Source organism: Podarcis filfolensis, assembly GCF_964270895.1.
Source record: "Podarcis filfolensis genome assembly, chromosome: 4".
NCBI lineage: Eukaryota > Metazoa > Chordata > Lepidosauria > Squamata > Lacertidae > Podarcis > Podarcis filfolensis.
The window spans coordinates 77372685-77394089 of NC_139607.1; the positions used below are offsets into that span (position 1 = coordinate 77372685).

The 21405-nt window shown below is 42.7% G+C and overlaps 2 protein-coding genes and 1 long non-coding RNA gene across 4 annotated transcripts in view; 2 read left to right on the forward strand and 1 right to left on the reverse strand.

The window, feature by feature from the left end:
* LOC310760599 overlaps positions 1 to 12919 on the forward strand; it is a 60435-nt gene extending 47516 nt beyond the window's left edge. Inside the window, exon 2 of the long non-coding RNA XR_014547042.1 lies at positions 12300 to 12919. This is a non-coding gene — a long non-coding RNA (uncharacterized lncRNA). The remainder of the gene's footprint in view (positions 1 to 12299) is intronic.
* Positions 1029 to 12919, forward strand: N4BP2L1 (NEDD4 binding protein 2 like 1). Its single transcript, XM_083609312.1, has 5 exons — positions 1029 to 1274; positions 6083 to 6210; positions 7483 to 7571; positions 9542 to 9618; positions 10820 to 12919. The coding sequence occupies exons 1-5, from the start codon at positions 1123 to 1125 to the stop codon at positions 11061 to 11063; spliced, it is 690 nt and encodes a 229-aa protein (XP_083465438.1). The 5' UTR covers positions 1029 to 1122; the 3' UTR covers positions 11064 to 12919.
* Positions 12920 to 13093: 174 nt separating this feature from the next.
* The window catches only part of BRCA2 (BRCA2 DNA repair associated), a 31779-nt gene continuing 23467 nt past the window's right edge, over positions 13094 to 21405 (reverse strand). For both annotated transcript variants that reach the window (XM_083608917.1, XM_083608918.1), the window contains exons 19-25: positions 19665 to 19783; positions 18690 to 18888; positions 17167 to 17333; positions 16934 to 17072; positions 15271 to 15527; positions 14033 to 14173; positions 13094 to 13829 (exon numbers count right to left, since the gene is read on the reverse strand). In XM_083608917.1, the coding sequence (XP_083465043.1) occupies positions 13410 to 13829; positions 14033 to 14173; positions 15271 to 15527; positions 16934 to 17072; positions 17167 to 17333; positions 18690 to 18888; positions 19665 to 19783 (1442 nt within the window). In that variant the 3' untranslated portion in view covers positions 13094 to 13409. The remainder of the gene's footprint in view (positions 13830 to 14032; positions 14174 to 15270; positions 15528 to 16933; positions 17073 to 17166; positions 17334 to 18689; positions 18889 to 19664; positions 19784 to 21405) is intronic.

Genomic DNA, 21405 nt, shown 5'->3' on the forward strand with positions numbered 1-21405 from the left:
CCCTAGATGCAGGTGTATATGACATGCATTTGAAAGAGCCCATATGTACGTTCTCCCTTATCCATTAGGCCAGGTGTGGAGAACTTTGACCCGCTAGATGTGGCTTAACTACAACTCCCATCAGTCCCTGCCAGCACAGCCCACGACTAGGGATGAAGGGGGCTGTAGTTCATCAACTTCTGGAGGGCCAAAGGTTCCCCGCGCCTGGATTTCGGCCTGGCTCTAAAGCCAGCCTTTTTGGTCCTCTGCTCCTCGCTGCAGAAGCAACTGCTGTTTAATCTTTTAATGACTTGGGCTGCAGTCCTACACCTGCGTGCTTGAAAGCGAGCACTATTGCACGAAATGGTTGCTTGCGAGTAGAGCTGCAATGGTGCGGCTCTTCTGGCCGCAAGTGCTCATGGTTTTGAGTTTCGAAACATACGTATTTTAGTCGTAACCGCAGCTTCCTTCCTCAGCACGCGAGAGCACTTGTTATTGGGACAAAACCCTCCTCCGGGTGAATGCGAGGCGCCTGCAAGCAGCGAAGCAAAGAGAGCCGCTGCATCTCGCACGTGGGGGCAACGAACGCTTCCCGCTGCAGGAAAACATTTCCTATCTCTGCAGAGGAGGGCAAGCGCTGCCAGCGGGCCTCAAACCCATGCTCCAAAAAAAAAAGAAGCAAAACAAAACAAAGCGCGGTGCATTACAAGGCTGCATGTCTGTCCTCGCCAATGCCATAACACAAAGAAGCACGCCTTGAGGTAAAGAAAGAAGGAGGAGGAAAAAAGGGGGGGCAGGGCAGCGGAGGCCTTTATAGCCTTGCAGGAGTGCGCCGTTTGTGGCTCACGCAGTTCTGCCACAGGCCCGCGCGTGAGGGCCCTGCTTCCCGCTTTAGGGATTGAACCTTGACTCCCTCGGCTGCTCCCTCGGGGGTGGAGGGAGGCCTGTGAGCGGAACTCGGCTGCTTCAGGCGCCGAGGAGAGGAGCAAGCCCGCGCGGCGCTCTGCCCCTTTGCCCCTGGAAGCGCCCGCCTTAGCGGGGCGGAGAGAGCGGACTCCGCCCGCGCCCGTCACGAGGAGCCGTGTAAACAGTGTCGGTTCGCAGGCTTCCCGAGGAGGCGGCGGCTGTTGCCTTTCCTCCGCTATGGAGGATAGCCTGGCCCGCGCCTTCGGAGGCCTCAGCCTCCGCCAGCCCCCCGCGCAAGGCAAGGGCCCCCCTCGCAGGAGGCGCCGCTTCAGCAAAAGCCTCTACTTGCTGCGAGGCCTGCCCGGCTCCGGGAAAAGTACTCTGGCCAGGTAAAAAAAAAAACACCCTTCTCCTTTCGAAGGAGAGAGGACTCCTTCAGCTCTCGAGTCGTAAAACGACGGGGACGAAGTCTTGAGCGGGAAAACCGCGCTTTCTCACCTCGAAGCTCCGTGAGGGAGGGTAGACGGGCTGCTCGGCAGGCGCTCTGGACATGCTCAGAGGCTCTTGATCGGCGCGGGAACCCGCGACCATCCAGATGCGTTGAGGATTCTGTGAAAAGCGGGCAAAGCTGGTGGAAGTTGGCGTGCAGAAGCGACTGGAGGGCCTCGGGTCCCCGACGCCACTACCTCTGGTTTTCAGGTTCTTGGCATTCAAGAAGGGTTCTGGGATAAAGAAGCCCTGGCTTCAGCAAAACGCTGCGTGCTCCATGTTGATGGAAAGAGCGGTGTGGTCAACTTTATTTTTTTCTAGTAGGATTGCTCCTTTGGTCGACATTAGATAGGCGTATTTCCTTGTCACTGTCCACCAGTGGCGTAGCGTGGGTTGTTAGCACCCGGGGCAAGGCAAGTAATTTGCGCCCCCTAACCCGTGGATTTGCGCCCCCTAACCCGTGGATTTGCCCTAACCCCAGATGTTGCGCCCGGTGCGGCCGGCCCCCCCCACGCTACGCCACTGCTGTCCACTGTAGCTGACCACTTTCAGATTTGAAAATAAGGGATCAGCAGCCTCACCTGTCCCGGGGACAGTCTACGGGATATCTAACAATCCAGGATAGCAGCGGGAAGCAGCGGGAAACGGCGCTGGAATAAGGGAATTTCCCACAAAAAAAGGGAAGGTTGACAGCTATGCCACCATGCTGGGAAAAAGCTTTGTCTCTGGGGGTTCAGACGTGCTCCTGCAAGATTGTTCAAGGTACGGGTGCACGTCTGAAACAAGTTGGGGCTGTTCATGGTAGGTCAAGACAGAGCTCCAAGATAGCTCAGGGAAACAAGAAGAGAATTGGTGGGGTGGTGGCTGCTGCTGCTGCCTTCACAGCTGTCACTTCCTCTCTTTTTCTGAGCTGCAGCAGTTTTGTTTTCTTAATTGGTTATCAGTTCCTACCACCAGTGTAACCTTGAGCGATAAGAGCAATTGCCAGTAATTAAATATATTTTCTTTTTGTAAACATATATTTGGTATATTTCACTGTTTCGACATGAATATTTACCAACGGAAATTTCCCAATCCTCATAGGGCCTTGGTTCAGCTTGATTCTGAGAAAATCAAACAAGATACTTTGGAAGGCAGTCAACATTGCACTGAAAGCACGCACAAAAGAATATCGCTTTGGTTTTAATGACTCTGGATTTTGCCCTCGGTTATCATTTTCTTACGATTAACAGAAGTGGAAAGAACTCTTTTGATCACTTTAAGGAAAACAGCTAGTGACTTTGTTTTCTTTGTGATGTACAGTGGTGCCCCGCAAAACGAACGCCTTGCAAGACGAAAAACCCGCTAGACGAAAGGGTTTTCCGTTTTTCGATGCGCTTCGCAAGACGAATTTCCCTATGGGCTTCCTTCGCAAGACGAAAGCCCATAGGGAAATCTCCAGGACAGCGGGGAAGCGCAGCGCGTCTTCCCCACTGTCCTCGGACCTCCTCCGAAGGCTGGCGGTGGGGCGTAGAGACCTCCTCCCGCCGCCAGCCTTCGGAAGGCTGCTCCGAAGGCTGGCGGCGGGAGGAGGTCTCTCCGCCCCACCGCCAGCCTTTGGAAGGCTGCTCCGAAGGCTGGTGGTGGGGCGGAGAGACCTCCTCTCGCCGCCAGCCTTTGGAAGGCTGCTCCGAAGGCTGGCGGCGGGAGGAGGTCTCTCCGCCCCACCGGCAGCCTTCGGAAGGCTGGCGGTGGGGCGGAGAGACCTCCTCCTGCCGCCAGCCTTCGGAAGGCTCCTCCGAAGGCTGGCGGTGGGGCGGAGAGACCTTCTCCCCGCGCCGGCCTTCGGATGGCTGTCCTGAAGACTTGCGGTGGGAGGAGGGTTTTCCTTCCCACCGCCAACATTCAGAATGCTGTTCTGAATGTTGGCGGTGGGGAGGAAAAACCCTCCTCCCACCGCAAGCCCCGGGAACAGAGGAGAAGCGCCGCGCGCCTTCCCCTCTGTTCCCGTACCTGTCCTGAAGGCTTGCGGTGGGGAGAAAAGCCCTTCTCCGCACCGCCAGCCTGGCAAGCGATCTCCATAGGAACGCATTAATTGATTTTCAATGCATTCCTATGGGAAACCGTGCTTCGCAAGACGAAAAACTCGCAAGAAGAAAAAACTTGCGGAACGAATTAATTTCGTCTTGCGAGGCACCACTGTACCATGTTTTTAATACAGAATTTGAGTGGAGTTAACATCAGAAACCTGTAATCAGTATTCAGTACTGTAATATATTTCCTGATGGCTTAAACTAATATAAGCATTTTCCAGCACAGGTAGCTTTCACCAGGGTTCCCTGATTTGTGGCACACAAGCTGCATCCCCCAACCAAGTATTGTGACCTCCCAAGCCAGCAGCAAAAGCAGGAAGCAAATTTATTGAACTCTTAGGAGGGCCTGTTCTACATCACTTTTGGGCTATATGTGGCTTGGTGGGTCACAAACCTCATACTGGATGAAATGAAACAAGACACCAACGACTAACAGCAGGTTTTGCAACTTTTGTAACTTGCACGTCACTAAAGGTAAATTGAGCTGAACTGGAGTATAATGGTGAGATTCACATTACTCTTCGTTTCCAAGCACAGGTGTTATGTTGTCTTTGAAGAGCATATAGTTACCATCAAAGGCACAGCTCTTGATTTTCTGCATGAAACTGCTTGGAAATGGCTTGTTTTTAATTTCATTGGCTTTCAAAATGTGCTTCTGGCAAGCCAGTCATGGAAACATTGGCTCTGGTTTCACATCTCACTGATTTTAGGAAGTGCAAAAAAATCTCACTCTATTAGTATAACATGGTTCTGGTTCAACAGAACTGCAGAGTTCATACTGAAGGCATGCTGACTGAAAAGTGAAGGGTGAAGGAAGAGTTAAGCACTTCCCCCTTGCCTCCCTCACCCCCTGGATATTTAGTTTTCTTGTCACATCTCCAGGATAAAGGAAGCACAATTTATAGCAAGTGTGAAGAGAAGCATCTGGTCAATGAGGGCAGTATTTTAAAAAATGCACCCGAGAGTTGCACAAAGTCCACAGTAGTATGCATTTTATAAGCAAAGCATATATATTAAACAGTTGGGAGCATAGAGATAAATGTGACCTGACAGTTCATTTCAGCTTGCTGGCCTCTCTCTTTACTCTTTTGATAAATTGAGGCCTGCCTCTGCCATTGCTCAACAAGATAAGGAATTGAGAAATGAAAGTTTGCAGTTTGACTCTTTTTTTTCTAGATCGCTTTTGGCTTAACTCGCTTTGGGAAAGGATTCTTTTATTGTGCTGAGAGATTGCAGATGATACCTTGACATTCCACCTCCAGACATCAAGGCTCCATTGCTGCAGCTTCACCTTTTTCCAACAAATCTTTCCCATGAGTAGTCTGACATATTCTGTTGTCCTTTACTGTCAAGAGGAAACTTTATGCTAGGGATGGATGGATGGCATTTGTTGATAGTATCTTATAAGAGTAGACAAGTTGAGTCTGGATTGAACAGATGCTGCTTCATCCATATCTAAGTGAGTCTAAGTCCAACTGGTTAAGTGCTATAAACTGGTTAAGTGACTGGGTCCTTATCATTCACTATCCTTTAAAAATATTGTTGTGAACGTAATACATAGATCTGGACTGGGGAACCTATGTCCCTCTGCTGTTGAACTGCAACTCCCACCGTTCCTGACCAGTGGCTGTGGCTAATGGGCGTTGGAGTTCAACAACAGCTGGAGGGCTGTAGTTTCCTTATTGATGATATAGAGCTTCCCTACCAGTCATACCCACCTGCACTGGATTTTGCACAGTTTGCTGTAAAAGGCAGAGTTGAGGACCCTGCCCTGAAAGGCTGTGGTCTTAACACTGCACCTGGATGATTGCTCCTTTGCTGTTATAATAGCTCCTCCTTCCCAGGGCAGTATAGGACTAGGAGCAGGAAGAAGAGGAGTTTGGATTTGATATCCCACTTTATCACTACCCGAAGGAGTCTCAAAGCGGCTAACATTCTCCTTTCCCTTCCTCCCCCACAACAAACACTCTGGGAGGTGAGTGGGACTGAGAGACTTCAGAGAAGTGTGAATAGCCCAAGGTCACCCAGCAGCTGCACGTGGAGGAGTGGAGACGTGGAGGAGTGGAGAAGTGCTGAGATTGAGACTCAAATCCCCATGGAGCAGGGGGAGGAGAGAAACATGCATGTTACTTTACAGTCTGAAAAAACTTGGGACCAGGATACATTACAGATCAACCCCCTTGATATGGACCACACCAACCTTTAAGATCTTTCAAGGGGGCCATGCCTCTAAGCATATTGCCACTTGGTGACAACATGGAAGCTGGCAATTTCCATGGTAGCAGCAGCTCCCTGGAACACCCTGGAAATGTCATTGAACATTGTGTTTTTATTTTAATGCAAACTGCTTAAAGGTGGTTTTTATTTTATTGTATTAAGTGGTATAAAAATCTTATTAATAAATATTTTCTCCTGCAGTAAATGGGGGGGGGGGGTTAATTTGCTGGTAATTCAACCCTTGCTCGAATGGTGCTTTATTTTCATTTGACGATTCCTCTAAAAGTGCACAGGGAACATTTGGGCCCCAGTTAAATTGAAGGGTGGTGGTGGTGGTTAGAAAACTTCACTTCTAATGGTTATACTAATCCGTGTGAAATTTTGACCTTTCCTTCCTTACAATTGTTTGGTCTCAACAGGCAACTGAAACGTGAATTTCCCAGTGCGGTTGTTCTGAGCACTGATGACTACTTCACTGCAGAGGACGGCACATATGTGTTTGATCCTGATGCTCTAGAAGATGCACATAGATGGAACCAAAAGAGAGGCAAGTACAGCCCTTCCTAGTTTTGTGTGTTAGGTTTTGCTTCCTATCTACACCTTGTACTCTTCAGCAGTTTTCTTCTACAAAAAGTTATAGCTGAAGAGAGCCTTGCTGTAAGAGAATGTCTTATTTGTCGCACCTGCACTATTCATTTTGCTCAAAATGGCTTTCAGAGTTGATCAAAACCTCAATTACTAGTAGTAACAAGTGAATGATTCTATGGAGAAAACAATGAGATGCTATTTAGGGGCTAATGTTTGAGTCTCTAGTTTGGACATGTAGAAAAAATGCATTATAAAAGTTCCTAGCAAACGAATGAAGTGTACAATATATGCTCTATAATCAGTTGGCATTGCTTCCGCTGTCAGATATCTAAAGACAGATTTGTATGCCCTGATAATAAACTTTTAATACTAAAAATATAAGCATGACCACTGCCATTAAATAACAAGAATAACAATAACAACAATAATAACTTGTTTTCACATTTTATTTCTAACTTTGTTGTATCTTCCTCTTGGGTTTGAACAGATTGGTTGAGATTTTGTCAGTCATAGTTTCAGCGGTTCTGATGTTAAATGAAAACATGGATAACTGAAGATTTTCTGGATTAATTGCAGCACTCCAAGAAGGCAGGAGGGGAGCAAGCATGGCGCATGCCCTCACAAGGCTTCTGTATATCTTGTCCCAATAAGCTGAAATAGGTACATTGAAACTGGGCCGTTGTGTGGATTTGCTCACAGCTCCCATGTAAAGATAACTCCGTGAAGGAGAATTTTGTTTTCAAAAGTTTTGTGTGAGAGTCCACATTTCCATTGTACCTCTGATTTTGAATTTTGTATATGACTGAGCCGTTTCCATAACGGCTAGTGCAGTGTCTCCTCTGGAGGGCACCAGATTTATTATGGAGCCTAGCTATTCGACCACCTCTCAGAGGCCAGGTCTGCTGAAGGCACAAATCTTTCCCAGCTTTTACAGCAGCCTGAATTCTTTTATCCAAGATCAGTGTCTCCTTCCCTTTCCATCCCTTGCTTGCAGTGTCTAGCTTATTCCTGCCTGACATTAATATGGGTGGAAATCAACAGACTGAAACTAAAGCATATTGTGGACTAAATCCTGTGTCTTCAAAAACACTTGCTCATTATATTCAGCACATCAGTACTTGTTTGTGACACAGCGAATCCCCAAAGGCTTGATTCAGAACATCTGTGTAGGTAACAGGATGATTTCACTGATTGTCTGGTCTTTTAAAACATTTACATTGTTATGTTACAGCACGTAAAGCCATGAAGAATGGGAAATCCCCAGTTATTATTGATAATACCAACGTCCACGCTTGGGAAATGAAGCCATATGTGATAATGGTAGGGGAAACTGACCTGTTGTCATTCTTAATATTTAGCCATGGGTTCCAGAAATGAGCAGATAATCCTGCTATTTGCTATCAAGAGAGGCGGAAAAATGGCAAGAACTTCTAATATGCTTAACATTTTTTTCAAACATTACTTTATTTCACAGATTTTGCCCGAGCCCTGGAGCATTTTTTGTGCCACAACTGGATTTATTTCTACCCCCTCTTGCTCCCTTCTTCTTTGGGTTCCGTCTAGTCCAGGCATGTCCAAAATCTGTTTCCGGGGAGGGGGGTCTAATCTGGCCCACTGGTCGGTTTAATCCGGCCCCTGTGGCAGTCTATCTCCTGGGTTAAAATCCTAAAAAAACTTGACAACTTCAATCCTAAAAAAAGGTCAGCTACTTCGGTCGGCCCTCACACATGTTCACTTCATCAAATCTGGCCCTCTTTGAAAAAAGTTTGGGCACCCCTGGTAGTCTTTTCCTTTCAAGGTTAGGTCACTTAACATTATCTGACTCTTAGAAACCACTAATGGTCCTAATCTTTTGCACAATACGTGGCTGGTTGTGCCAGTAAAATGCTGATCTTCCATATGGTCTGGTTTTTAAGCCTCCATGAGCATGGACCATGCAGTCTGTGTGATCAGCTTTCTGATCTTGCATATGAAACTACCTTTTGCAGAACCAAACCACTGGCTAATCATATTATTGGTTCTGACTGGTGAAAGCTTTCCAAGATACAGCCAGTCGCCCAAGAACCATTTAACTAGACATGCCAGGGATCTTCTGCAGGCAAAGCATGTTCTGCGCCGAGGGGCTGTGGGATATCCTACCAGGAAAAGAAGAATCATATAATATAAGGAAAGTGACACTCTTTCTGACATCCTTCAAGTCAGAAAGAGTGTCACTTTCTTTATATGATTCTTCTTTTCTGAATTGAGCATGCTCTGTAACTCTTAGGTTGCAGGGGGGACATGAGTACAGTACCTTTCCTCCAGATTGCATTGTCGCTGCTGGGATCCTAGTTCTCAAACTGCAGTTAGTGTACGCTTGCCTCCAGCTAACATCTGGAGATGGTTTGGTGACTGTGCTGGGAACCTGGTAGGATAGTGTCTATCACTCATAATGAGATGTGCTTTCTGCCCCTGCTTCTGTATAACTTTTGGTATATTTTTGCTGTAGTTCAAAATCACTTGAAAAAAAATCACCTTGGAATCTGACTCTAGAATTAGGTCAGTCTGCTAATTTCCCTTTCTTTGTGTGTGGTTAATATAACTTGGACAGCTTCTAAATTATTAATGAAGCAACTATTTCAACATCCGTAGCTCATCACCTGTGTTAAGAGCACATAATTTGCTGTACTATTGCATGGCTTTGCTGTTTTTCTTGAGAAGGAATGTTTGTCAGAAGTGGGCAATATGTGATAGTGTTGTAAATTGTTGCAATCTTCTTTTCTAACTTACCTTGGCAACCTTTATGTTTAGAGATCTTGTGGAATTAAAAGAGGTAAATTATTTTGAACTGCAGGACAGCACAAGATTTTGAGGTTTACTGACATGACAAATATATGGTATTAATAGTGTGGCCATGTTGTACTGAACTAGTCTCACTAGAATTTAAGGCTAATTATACAGTCATACCTCGGGTTCAAGTAGCTTTGGGATAAGTATTTTCAGGTTGCGCACTGTGGCGACCCAGAAGTAACGGAGCACGTTACTTCCGGGTTTCACCGCTTGCGCAGACCGACAAAATGATGTCATGTGCATGTGCGGAAGCAACAAATCGCGACCCGCAGACGCAGGTTGCGTTCGCTTCTGGATGTGAACGGGACTCCGGAACGGATCCCGTTCGCATCCAGAGGACCGCTGTATATGCTTTATTATACTTTTTTATTTTTATACTTTGTTGTGTTGTGCATATGTAAATCATGAAAAGTAGCTTTTTATTGTGACTTGATTACAAATTCAGTACTCTTTCACATCAGGCACTTGAACACAGCTATGAAGTTCTTTTTCGAGAGCCAGATACACACTGGAAATTCAATGTTCGGGAACTAACCAGGTAGTTTTTTTGCATATGTTTTTAGCTGCTATGAGAATACAAGCGATACCTGCAACAAAACATTGCACTATAGCATAACCTCTAACAGGAGCTCACCTGTTCAGAATGCCAGCTAGCCATGCCCTCTTGCAGAATCTTCCATTCTACCCCCAGATCTGTTCTGCTTTTTCATCTGATGCACAACCTTTCATTGCTGTGCACCATAGTCCTTACTGGACTGTTTTTTTTGCCTCCTTGGAATTTTTTTTAAGTACTTCTGCAAAACTTTGGGGTCTGTGGAGCATGCAGATACCTCTGAAGTTGAAGTGATTTCTCCTTTTTGAGGGTCTGTGGCTGGAAAGTCAGTTGCCACGGAGAGAGAGAGTTAAGTCAAGAAAGACTTTATTTTATGATCGCAAAAGGTGGGAGTACTGCTGTAACCATATTTATAGTCTTCTCAAAGATAGGAAGAATTCAAAACAGCCAACCACGACATTGCATAGGGTATATAACCTTTTATGGCATATTACATACACTAACCACCTTTTGGACATGCATACTGTATTGCAGTCAGGCACTTTTCAGCATGTTCCCTGCATGATCAACGAGTGGATAGTTGCTCATATATCATTTCTTATCTATCACTTCCCCAGCAATAACTCAATCCCCCCTTTATTTATTCTTTCCCTTGTAAAGCTAGATATTTTTACACAGCCAGCTCATCCTGTAACATGAACCACTTCCTTTTCTTGTCATTCTCTTCCTTTATTGACAATCTGCAATTCAAGCAAACGGCAATTCTCAATGAGAGATTTTATTTTTTCCTTTATTAATAAAACATTCCCTTTAGCTCCCTCTTTTATGTCTGTGGCCCCATTTTGGCTTTCCTTTTGTCAGGACTAATCACCTGTGATAGCTAGTAGATGGATGAGTGGGACCTGCAACAGTGTGTTACAGTGTGGAGGGCTCCACCCTGCGCTATAATCAATACTGCACTCTCCATTTTCTCTTTTGCTATTAGAGGGAATAGTTCCCCTTAACCTCTTAGGTCTCATATCCACAATGCTGTTCCAAACCATGAACACACATGAATGGATTAATTTGTGAACTAGGTTGTCATGAAAATGGAAGGAGCAGTTCACATGATTGCTAGTATTCACATGCTGTTTGGATATGTTGCTAACGAAATATACTTACGTATATGTTTACATTTATTCCATAGACGGAATGGCCATGGTGTTCCACGAGAGACAATACAGAGGATGAAGGAGCAATATGAGCATGATGTTACCTTTCATGATGTGCTTCATTCAGAAGAACCAGCCAGACATTTCAGTAGATCGTATGGCGTTTACGATACTGGTTATTGCCATGTGAACTCAACATTCCCCAACAGAAGAGCTAACAGCAACTCCAGAAATGAAAGATCATTTAGGAGGAGAAATGATTTCTACGAAGTATTTTAGAGTTTTTAATCAAGTTGTATAAAATTTTGTTTTATACCTTCAGGAATTCTGTGCTTAAAATATTTGTATTTTTCTATTGGGCTAGATTTAGTTCTTAAATCTCCATATATTCTTTTGGAGGTTAAAAACCCTGTTTTAATATTCTTCTGATGCAGATTATATTTCTTCACTCATGTTTACACCTGGCTATATATATATATATATATATATATATATATATGCAGTTTTGACAGGATGACTCATGCTTAGGAGTGTAAACATAATGAAGAACCCACAGTAATTTTTAGCAGCAACATAGAAAAGGATCTCCATGTCATTGTGCTCATATACTGTGGGGGGCAAGGAATTGGCATCCCTGTGCAGATCGAGCTAATAGTGGTGCTATACAATGTTTGGTCCTGGTAAGGATGCACACAAATGATATTTCATATCATTAGTGTGCCATTGCTAATCATAGTATAGTGCAACAGTTAGAACTCTTAATTCCCCTGACTTCCATCAGTTGTTCAGTATTCAAGGCTATGGGAATGTAAACAGATTTCCCTCCATAAATATTGACACAATAATTAATTTTACAGTATACAAATTTTAAAATGTTAGTTTCTTCTGTACCTAGGTTTTAAAATTAAGTTATAGATCTGCATTTCATAGGACCACCTTCTTTTCTACATTCCATATTAATTTAGCTTCATTTTTATGACATTTACCTTCTTTGACACATCTGCTTCTCTACTTTGCAGTTCACCTCCTTTTTTGAATCATGTAGATTTCCTTTCTTGCTGAAACCAATGAGCTTTATTTAGACCCCCATTTGTTGTCATTGCTCACCCTATTTTTTATTACTATGATTCCTGAAACACACACCAAATAGTTTGCAACCGTAGGAACAATTCAGGAACTAATCTTGACAACAGATTAGTTTTTCTCTGCTCCACAGTAAGAGTTTGGTAGTCCTCAATTTCCTGTTTGGTAGTAGCGTATGCCAAAGGTGGGTAGAGCAAGGAAACCTGCCTAAATTCAGTGGCCATTAGAACTAGAGATTAACTGAAATGAGTGAGTAATTGGCACTCTTGTGACTGTTGTTAACGCTCAGTGCCAAGTGTTATTTGTGCCTTTTTGCAGCCTGCTGGTTTAATTTCTCTAGTCTCTGTGCTTTTTCTCTGCATCTAATTGTTTCCACAGATCAGATACTACTCGGTATATTTGCTTAATCATTCCGTCTAAAAGCTCTTCAAGGGTAGGTACTTATTGAAACTAGTAAAGAGTGATGTAAAAATAAGGTAGTAGAGTTACAAGCAAGTTAACTATCCAATAACTATGTTAACTTCAGATGCTTTAAAATTGATTGCTGGCTTGAAGAAAAAAAAGGAAAAAAAAGAACTAATCTACTTGCATTCCTACAGGGTGTTTCACCATTAGCCTGATTCAGGTATTTGTCCTCTCCAATCTAAACAAACATGGGTATGTATGTGCCTCCAAGCCCTGCATCCTCTGGACCATATCTTGAGTCCTCCACAAGTTTGAGGGTGAAGGTATGAAGTGGGGGCCATTCTCCTCCCTTTGCACAAATGCTTCTAAAATTGCACAAGGAATGGCAACTCGGTTCTTCAGACCTTTGCCTTCAAACTCACTGAGGCCTAGTAACACAATAAAGGTGACATAGTGGAAGGATTTTTTTGTCAGAGTAGCCCTACTGCCCACCATAGGCTTCTTTATACAAGAGGAGACAAAACACCCAAATAGGGCTATAACAAACATAAGCTTTGTATGTTTTGGATATGTTTTCAAAGCTGGCCTCTTTTTTTCTCTTGAACCATTGTGATTGCTATGCAAAAATAAACAAGGGAATCAAATTATACTGACTGCATGTTTTGAACTGGAGTTCTAAAAATATACAATGCCTTCATTAAAGTTAGTTATTGATGAACTAGTTCCATAACTTTGAATGTGCTTCTGCGCAACATGAAAGGATTGTTGAAATTTACAGTCATTCTTACTGGATTCTTCATAATCTATTCAATGGAGCATATATAATTACACTAATCTTTATTCTGAATTGAAATGAGTAATACACTGACAAGCCTGTACAAAACACTTATAACATTTACAAAGATTGCTTAAATATTTAAATGTACAGGGGCATTTATAAGTACTTTCCTTTGTCTTTGGAACTTCATCTGCTCAGCTAATGGAAGTATTTGTTCCATTTGTTTCCTTTGTAGCAGCCTCAGTACTCTCCTTACAGTCCTGCAATATATCTGTTTTACCAGAATATTGGAATTATTCCTTACTAAAAGCCTGACAGGAAAAGCAGTGGGTCTGGAATACACAATTGTACCCACCAAATCAACCTGTATCTTCTGGAAAACTACTTACGAGGGCTTGTGTATTTATCATTGCAAGCTCCTCGTCAGCAACAAAATTATTTTCAAGAGGAGAACCAGTCTCACTAGACCCTCTCAGGGCAGATTTTTTATTATAACATGCTGTTCTTTTCAGTGACTTTTCAAGTTGAGTGCCGGAACTTCGGGGGGGCTGAAATGCCCTTTTCAGAGATGGAGAAATAAATATACAGTTGGTCTTCACTGGTGGTGGGGAAGGTACTCGACTAAGCAGGTCCATTGCTCTTCTTTTCTTACAGTTCCTAGGGGATTCTTGTAGTTCCGCTGTTGTTTTTGCTGACCCTAGAGATACCGGTGGCTTTGAATCTAGCTTCCCAAGTGACAAAGGACTCTGATGCCATAGTCCACTGCTAGGAGTTGCAATCTAGTTAAAAGGGGGGGGGGAGAGAAAACTAAGCTTAAATTCTGTCAATGACTACTGCCATTCAAAGACATCTGAACTAATCATTACTCCACCACCATCCTTGAGGTATTTGTACTTACTTGAGATGGTTAAATATGCTGTCTGATATTTAAGTTGATTATACTGGTAAATATAATCATCATAATAGATTAATAAAAACTTACAGAATGTTTATTTCCTGCATCAGATTTCTGAGAAATGGGATCCAAGCCACATTCTTGGGGCAAGTTAAATGTTTGTGGGTCATCTGTTTGTAGCAAGTTCATCAGTTTGCATTGTGCATCTTTGCCAAAGCAGCTGCTATTCTGCAGGACAAAAATATATAGTTTTAACTTTAAAAAAACAACCTTTGCTGTTGATTTTTAGCATAATGGTATGCTGTAGATACTCAGGACTGCAATACCTCAAGAACCACCTCTCCCCATATAAACTGACACAGACCCTGAGATCATCATGCGAGGACTTCTTCATGTGCCTCTTCCAGGAGAGGTCCAGAAGCTGGCAACATGAGAACGGGCCTTTTCTGCAGTGGCTTCACATCTGTGGAATGCTCTCCCTAGGCCCAATTTGTGTGGCACCTTCATTATACATCTTTGGGCCTCAGGCAAAAACAGTTCTCTTTAACTAGACCCTTGGCTGATCAACATACTATGTGCTTTCACATGTGTTTTGGGGGGTGTTTCTGGTTTTGTTCTCATTTTTATGCTATGAACTGCCCTTGAGATCTTCAGATGAAGGGCAATACACAAAACGAATGAATGAATAACATTTGATCACTTGGGAAAACTGACCCTATACGTAGATCATATGTATAGTTACAGGCAATGCCTATGTCCAGTGCCAAAAATACTGGCATTCACATTTTGTTGTTTATATAAGCAGCAGATTGGACTGGAGACCAAATCATGCAGACCTCTTCTCCTTGTACAGAATGAACACATGACTAGCGCTTCGCACATTTCACTACATGGGTGCTTTGGGAAAGCTGGACATCTTGTATGGACAAAACCCCTTATCAAAAAATATGTATGTTTTGGCGACTACTGCTACTCCTGCCCTAGAAATAGTGTAATGCCTTTTATGAAGTTGATAGCTTATTTGGAGGGTGCAGCTGGCATCCTACTTCTGGACAGAGGCTTGTGGTCAGGAACACATTACAACTGTTCCAAGCTATTACCTGAGTTTCTATAGCAAATGTCCTTTAATTAGGGCAACTAGAGAAACAGCTTTCACAAAATATTGAATTGTCTTCCACTGGAGACTAGACAAGTAAAAACATTAAATGCTAATTTAGTATGTCTTTTGTTGCAACCAGCCTTTACCATTTGATATACCATGTGTAGAAGGTAACATAATCCCCCCCCATGCCCTTCAGTGCATTGGATAAGTGAGATCAACGTACCTCTACAGTATTTCTCAGTTCATTAAAAAATCCTTGGAGATGACTTTCTTTTGGATTTGAGGAGAATGCAGAAAGGTCTCCAGCAAATAATGTGGGAATGTCTGATCTAAATTCAGGTCGCCACTGAAGGTTGATTGCAGAGATCAACACAGAAGGAATAATTATGTCATCAATAGCAAGCTGCTTAAGATCTGCATAGATCTGGACTGCTATGAAATGATGATTCTCATCTGACAGATACACCAGTGTAGAGAAACCTATGTTAGAAACATAAAAATTTAACCTCACTTTTAAAATTAAAAATACTGACCTTTAAAAAGTTTACATTTTAACCCTAACAAAACCCAAAAGGTAATTCTGGGGAACTTGAAAATAATAGCTTACATACTTTGAGCATTGTATTGGGAAAAGCCTGTAGCCTACTAGAATGAATGCATTAAGCAAGGTGTATCTGACCAGCAGCGTTTCAAGACACAGTACAAGAATCAGGTGAGCTAATTAAAATGCATTAAATAATTGGAAATTTAAAAACCAATTTAAAGCAATTTCTCCTAATGTAGTTCACAGAGGATTGCACAAAGTCTTCCCATTTGTGCAAGAACTTCTACTTGTGCAATGGAACTTCTCCATCATCTCTCCTTGTGTGTCCCTGTGCTCCCCCCCAAATCTGCTCCAGAGGGTTGGGGAGAAGTAGAAATCCTTGTGCAAACTTCTACTAACTGGTTCTTTTAACTTTTAAAACATTGTTTCCAACTAAACAGAACTTTTCATACTGCTTAGGAACATAATCAAAAGCCATTTGTTGTTCAACTTACAAGTCTTTTATGCTACAGAATTAGATCCACATTGACCCAAGCAACTCAGTACAGAAATAACTGATTTCTGTTTGCCTTTCTCTGCTCATAAAGGTAAAGGGACCCCTGACCATTAGGTCCAGTCGTGGCCGACTGGGGTTGCGGCGCTCATTTCACTTTATTGGCCGAGGGAGCCGACGTACAGCTTCCGGGTCATGTGGCCAGCATGACTAAGCGACTTCTGGTGAACCGGAGCTGCGCATGGAAACACTGTTTGCAAGGAGGTTAATTAAGATGATAAGTACCTAGAGTTTTCCAGAAATTGCTCATAGTTGCTGGGCAGAACAATGTTTACAGATTATAATTTAAAAATAAAAGCATAGTCATACATTTTCAGAATTTGAGAACCAAAAGAATAGCAGATTTCAAGTAGTAACAGGCATAAAAATGAAAGTACAAGATCATCCAAGTGGGGTCACTAAATTATCCTGATGAAATACAGGCTGGTGCTTTCTGGATCTTTGTATGTGTGTTGACTTGCCAATGCTTGGGTCTGATAGGAACTCCAAAATACATAACCTATGGTATTGTATGTAATGCCTGACCTGAAAAGCCAGATATTTTTCTCTGGTTTCGGTTGATGATTTCATTTTGAGATTAGCTGTTTCGGCTTTAACAAGTCATATTTAGGTATGTTTATAAACAGGATTCTAAAACCATGCTATAATTGAAATGTAAAACAGTAAATCTGATTTCAAAAAAATTCAAATTTTAAAAATTCTTTACAAACCCTAATAAGGATTCAGACTGGTAACTTAAATAGGATTCTTTTTAACTCATTATAAATCAGTGTACTAGTCTTAACATACCTGTTCCTTTTCTTAGAGAAACTATATATCCCACCAAATCCACTTCAGAACAGGTAGGATGGAAAGATGGTTCCAACAGCTTGCTGAAACTCAGGCACTCTCTTGGCCTGTAAACTTGTGACAGGGTTTCTTGAGACACCTAAGAATTTTGAACAATGACATTAATTATTCATTTATTATAAAGGTTGCTTAATTTTTTAGGTTAATTCACAATGACAGGCCACACTACTTACTGGCAACTGCAGATACTGAGTTTTCTTGGTAGCTGTTAACTGTATATTGGCAGTCTCCAACTTCCCTTTGGATTGGGATGCAGATAATTGGAAGACTCTATACCGACCTCCTTCCCTTAGGAGGGTAAAAATGTCTGATGATGGGCGCCAGATATTCAATACTACTTCTAAAGATGTAAAATTAAACAATATGTTACCCTTCATCAGCAAGATGGACCACCCAAAGAAGACATGCACGACCCATGCTGGGTCTTAGTAATCACAACATCCTTTTCTAAATGCTCACAGACCGATTGTTGAATTATCTGTTCTAGGACCTTCGCTGGTATTGATGTCAAGCTCATTGGTCAGTAGTTACCTGGATCTTCCTTTCCCCCCTTTTTGAAGATGGGGACAACATTTGCCCGCCTCCAGTCTGTAGGGACCTCACCTGTTCTCCAAGAATTCTCAAAGAAAATAGACAAAGGCTCTGAAGTTACATCCACAAACTCCCTTAGTACCCTGGAGATTTGAATTCATTTAAAGTAGCTAGATGTTCCCTTTCTACCTCTTTTCCTATCTTGGGCTGCAGCTCCCTCCTTACATCATTTAATCTGTTATCAATAGGTTGGGCATCGCTTTCCTTTTTGGGTGAAGCAGAGGCAAAGTAGGTGTTGGGTAGTTCCGCCTTCTTCTCTGTCACCCAATAGCATTTCTCCATGTTCCCCATGCAGAGGACCTACCACTTGCTTGTTCTTCCTCTTACTTTGGACATAGCTGAAGAAATTCCTAACCTCTCTTGCAAGCCTGAGCTCATTCTGACTTTCTCCCTGCAACTGTTGACTACTTGGGTATACTCCTTTGTGATTTCCCCTTTCTTCCATTTCTTATACATGCCCTTCTTAACTCTCAACTAATCTGGAAGCTGCTTATGCAGCCACACTGGTTTCCTTAGATGCCTTCCACTTTTCTTTCTTGTTGGTATTGTCTGCATTTGGGCCTTCAAGATTTCTCCTTTTAGAAACTCCCATCCTTCTTGGACTCCCTTCTCATTGAGTATTTCTGACCATGGGATCACTCCCAGGAGCTCTTTCAGCTTTTTGAAATTGGCTTTCTTAAAGTCCAGAGTGCGTGTCCAACTACACTCAGTTTTCCCTTGCCCCTGTATCCTGAAACCCAGGAGAACATTATCACTTCCTCCCAAGTTTCTGAGCACTTCCACTTCATCAATCATTTTCCTCCCTATTGGTGAGGACTAGGTCCAAAATAGATGACCCCCTTGTTGGTTCTTTCACCTTCTGGGAAATGAAATTGTCAGCAATGCAATGGAGGAATTTGTCAGAACTTACACTCGTGGCAGAGTTTGAGTCTCAACCGATATCGGGGAAGTTGAAGTCCCCCATGATTACTATTTCTCTTCTTTTTGAATGTTTGGTAATTGGCTCTAGTAAGGCATCATCCAAGTCTTCATACAGTGAATTCAGATAATCATACAGTGTGAATAATCTAATGTTTAAATCACGAGGATCTCTGGCCTTACTAACCTTTTCCTCTCTCTTCTTTTCTGTAATCCACAATTCGTAGCTTGAGTACGGCGGTTACATCCCTTCTGCAGGAACTGTTTTCCTCCTCAGCAGAATCCACCGCCTTCCTGAATTCGGCTTCTATCTCTGCTTGCTTTTTATCATTTACCATCTGTCTGTGACTGTTCAAGGCCTTTAACTGCTCCTCACTGAAATAACTCTAAAATTACAACAATAATATGGCTTTGTCCATTAGCAAATACAGGCAGGGGGGATGTTTTGTAAGCCTCGGTTCTATAAAGACATGTTGAGTTTGTAAAACCGAAAGGTTTTCTTTTTTAGTCTTACCAGAACATCAAAACTCTCAAACAATTATTGTTATTATATCACTGCAATATATTATATTTTATTGTTATTATTATACTGAAACGTATTTACAAATATGAAAATGAAGTTTCCATCACAGCCACTGAATTGCGACAAACTGCCCCTCACATTTAAAAGAAGCAGCACAAGTGATACTTGACCTTTTATCTTTCTGGTGTAATATCACAAGAGCAGTCAGTACTTCCCCAACAAGTAGAACTACACACACTACAAACCCACAGTTTGTTCTGTAAACTGGCTCTTATTTTCTTACTTTATAGTTCAGTCAAAATAATACCTTCATTTTATCTTACAAAGTGTTCTGTAAACATCTCAAGTTTCATTTCAGATTCTGCTCAGCTCCCTGCTGACACTCCTGTCCTTCCATCATGCAATCAAACTCCAGAACAGCATATGGGCAGAGGTGTAAACTAAGCACTAACATTCATATCTATGCTATCTATACCCTATTTTCAAATACCCATTTCCACATGCACCCCAAATTATTCTGCATTCAAGTTTACATTTACATAAACTGATCAGCTCTGGAACTCAGTCATAATTTAATGTGAAGAACTTCGTAAGTTGACAAGAGTATAAATAATGTTAAGTTATTTGAAACATTCTTACTTCCAGGTAAGCTGGATCAGCAGCGTTAAGAACTGCCTCGTAAAGTTCTGCCCCATCTTGCAGAGAGCGAATCTGTTGTCTGGTTAACGTGCGGGATCGCAGTACTCTTTTGCCGCCATCTAGTTTTTTAAAAGTTTGCATGAGTTTATTACCACCAGAAAACAATTATAAAGAATAATACTAAAGACTCCATTAAAGGTACTAAGAATGACTGGCATTTTATTTTGAAATGATCAATTACCACCCTTAATATTTAGCCCAGGTAAGCCTAAAAATTCCAGAATGTGTTTAGTCTGAGTGACAAGCCTCCAACATGAAGATGTCCCTGGAAAAGGATGAAACCATTAAAAGCAGTCTGGTGAATCATAGCAATCATGATGGGACACAGAAGCGGTGACAACAGTCTGTAAGGTAGGTTGAACCTAAGCATATTTATAGTTCAAATGCTACTTTTGAATTGTTTCCAGAGAATAAAAAGTAGCACTAATTTTATTTTATTTTTTATTGATGTCTTGCCTACCTTACTTGTAAGAGACCCATATTTGTTAAGAACCAGATCATGAGAGCTCTATGATCTGATCTGCTGTCTTTCAAAAATTTTGACTGGAGCAGCAGTGCAAGGGGCAGTGGGTGCTTATGACCATTTCCCCTGCTCTTTGCTGGATCTAAAAAAGCGCCACAAAGCTGCTACAGTGGTACCTCGGGTTACATACGCTTCAGGTTACAGACTCCGCTAACCCAGAAATAGCACCTCAGGTTAAGAACTTTGCTTCAGGATGAGAACAAAAATTGTGCTCCGGCGGCATGGCAGCAGCAGGAGGCCCCATTAGCTAAAGTGGAGCTTCAGGTTAAGAACATTTTCAGGTTAAGAACAGACCTCCGGAACAAATTAAGTACTTAACCCGAGGTACCACTGTATTGGGACGCGGGTGGCACTGTGGGTTAAACCACAGAACCTAGGACTTGCCAATCAGAAGGTTGGCGGTTCAAATCCCCGCGACGGGGTGAGCTCCCGTTGCTCGGTCCCAGCTCCTGCCAACCTAGCAGTTCAAAAGCACGTCAAAGTGCAAGTAGATAAATAGGTACCACTCCGGCAGGAAGGTAAACAGCGTTTCCGTGCACTGCTCTGGTTCGCCAGAAGTGGCTTAGTCATGCTGGCCACATGACCCGGAAGCTGTACACCGTCTCCCTCGGCCAATAAAGCAAGATGAGCGCCGCAACCCCAGAGTCGGTCACGACTGGACCTAATGGTCTGGGTTACCTTTACCTTTACCACTGTATTAGCACAACTGCAGCAATAAAATAAAATAATGCTGTAGACGGATGTCTGTGTTTTTTTTCTGCTTCATGGCTAGCAGGTGGGGAGGAAACAATTTCAGTCTAGAAAATGCATAGTGAGAGAAACTTCTGAGCCTGGCCCATTCCTGTTGTTATTCTCAATTTGCCCCTCCTCTAATCTACAGTGCCCCTTGCCCTTGGTTGGGCTCATTTACCGTACTTATTACTTCCACTTCCTGTCCCCAACTGCCTTGTGGCATGTAATTTCTGAAACTCATCTCTACCAGGATGCTGAAAATCACATTGTGCACCAGTTTCTGATCTTCAATGGCAGCATCATGTGGGACACAGACAGACCACCAGTGAACTTCAGCAGTAATACTTTTGTGGCCATAGATTAGAGCATTCCTGAATCTAATCAATTTTCTGTATGGAACTGTTGGGACACCATCAAGCCCTTTAT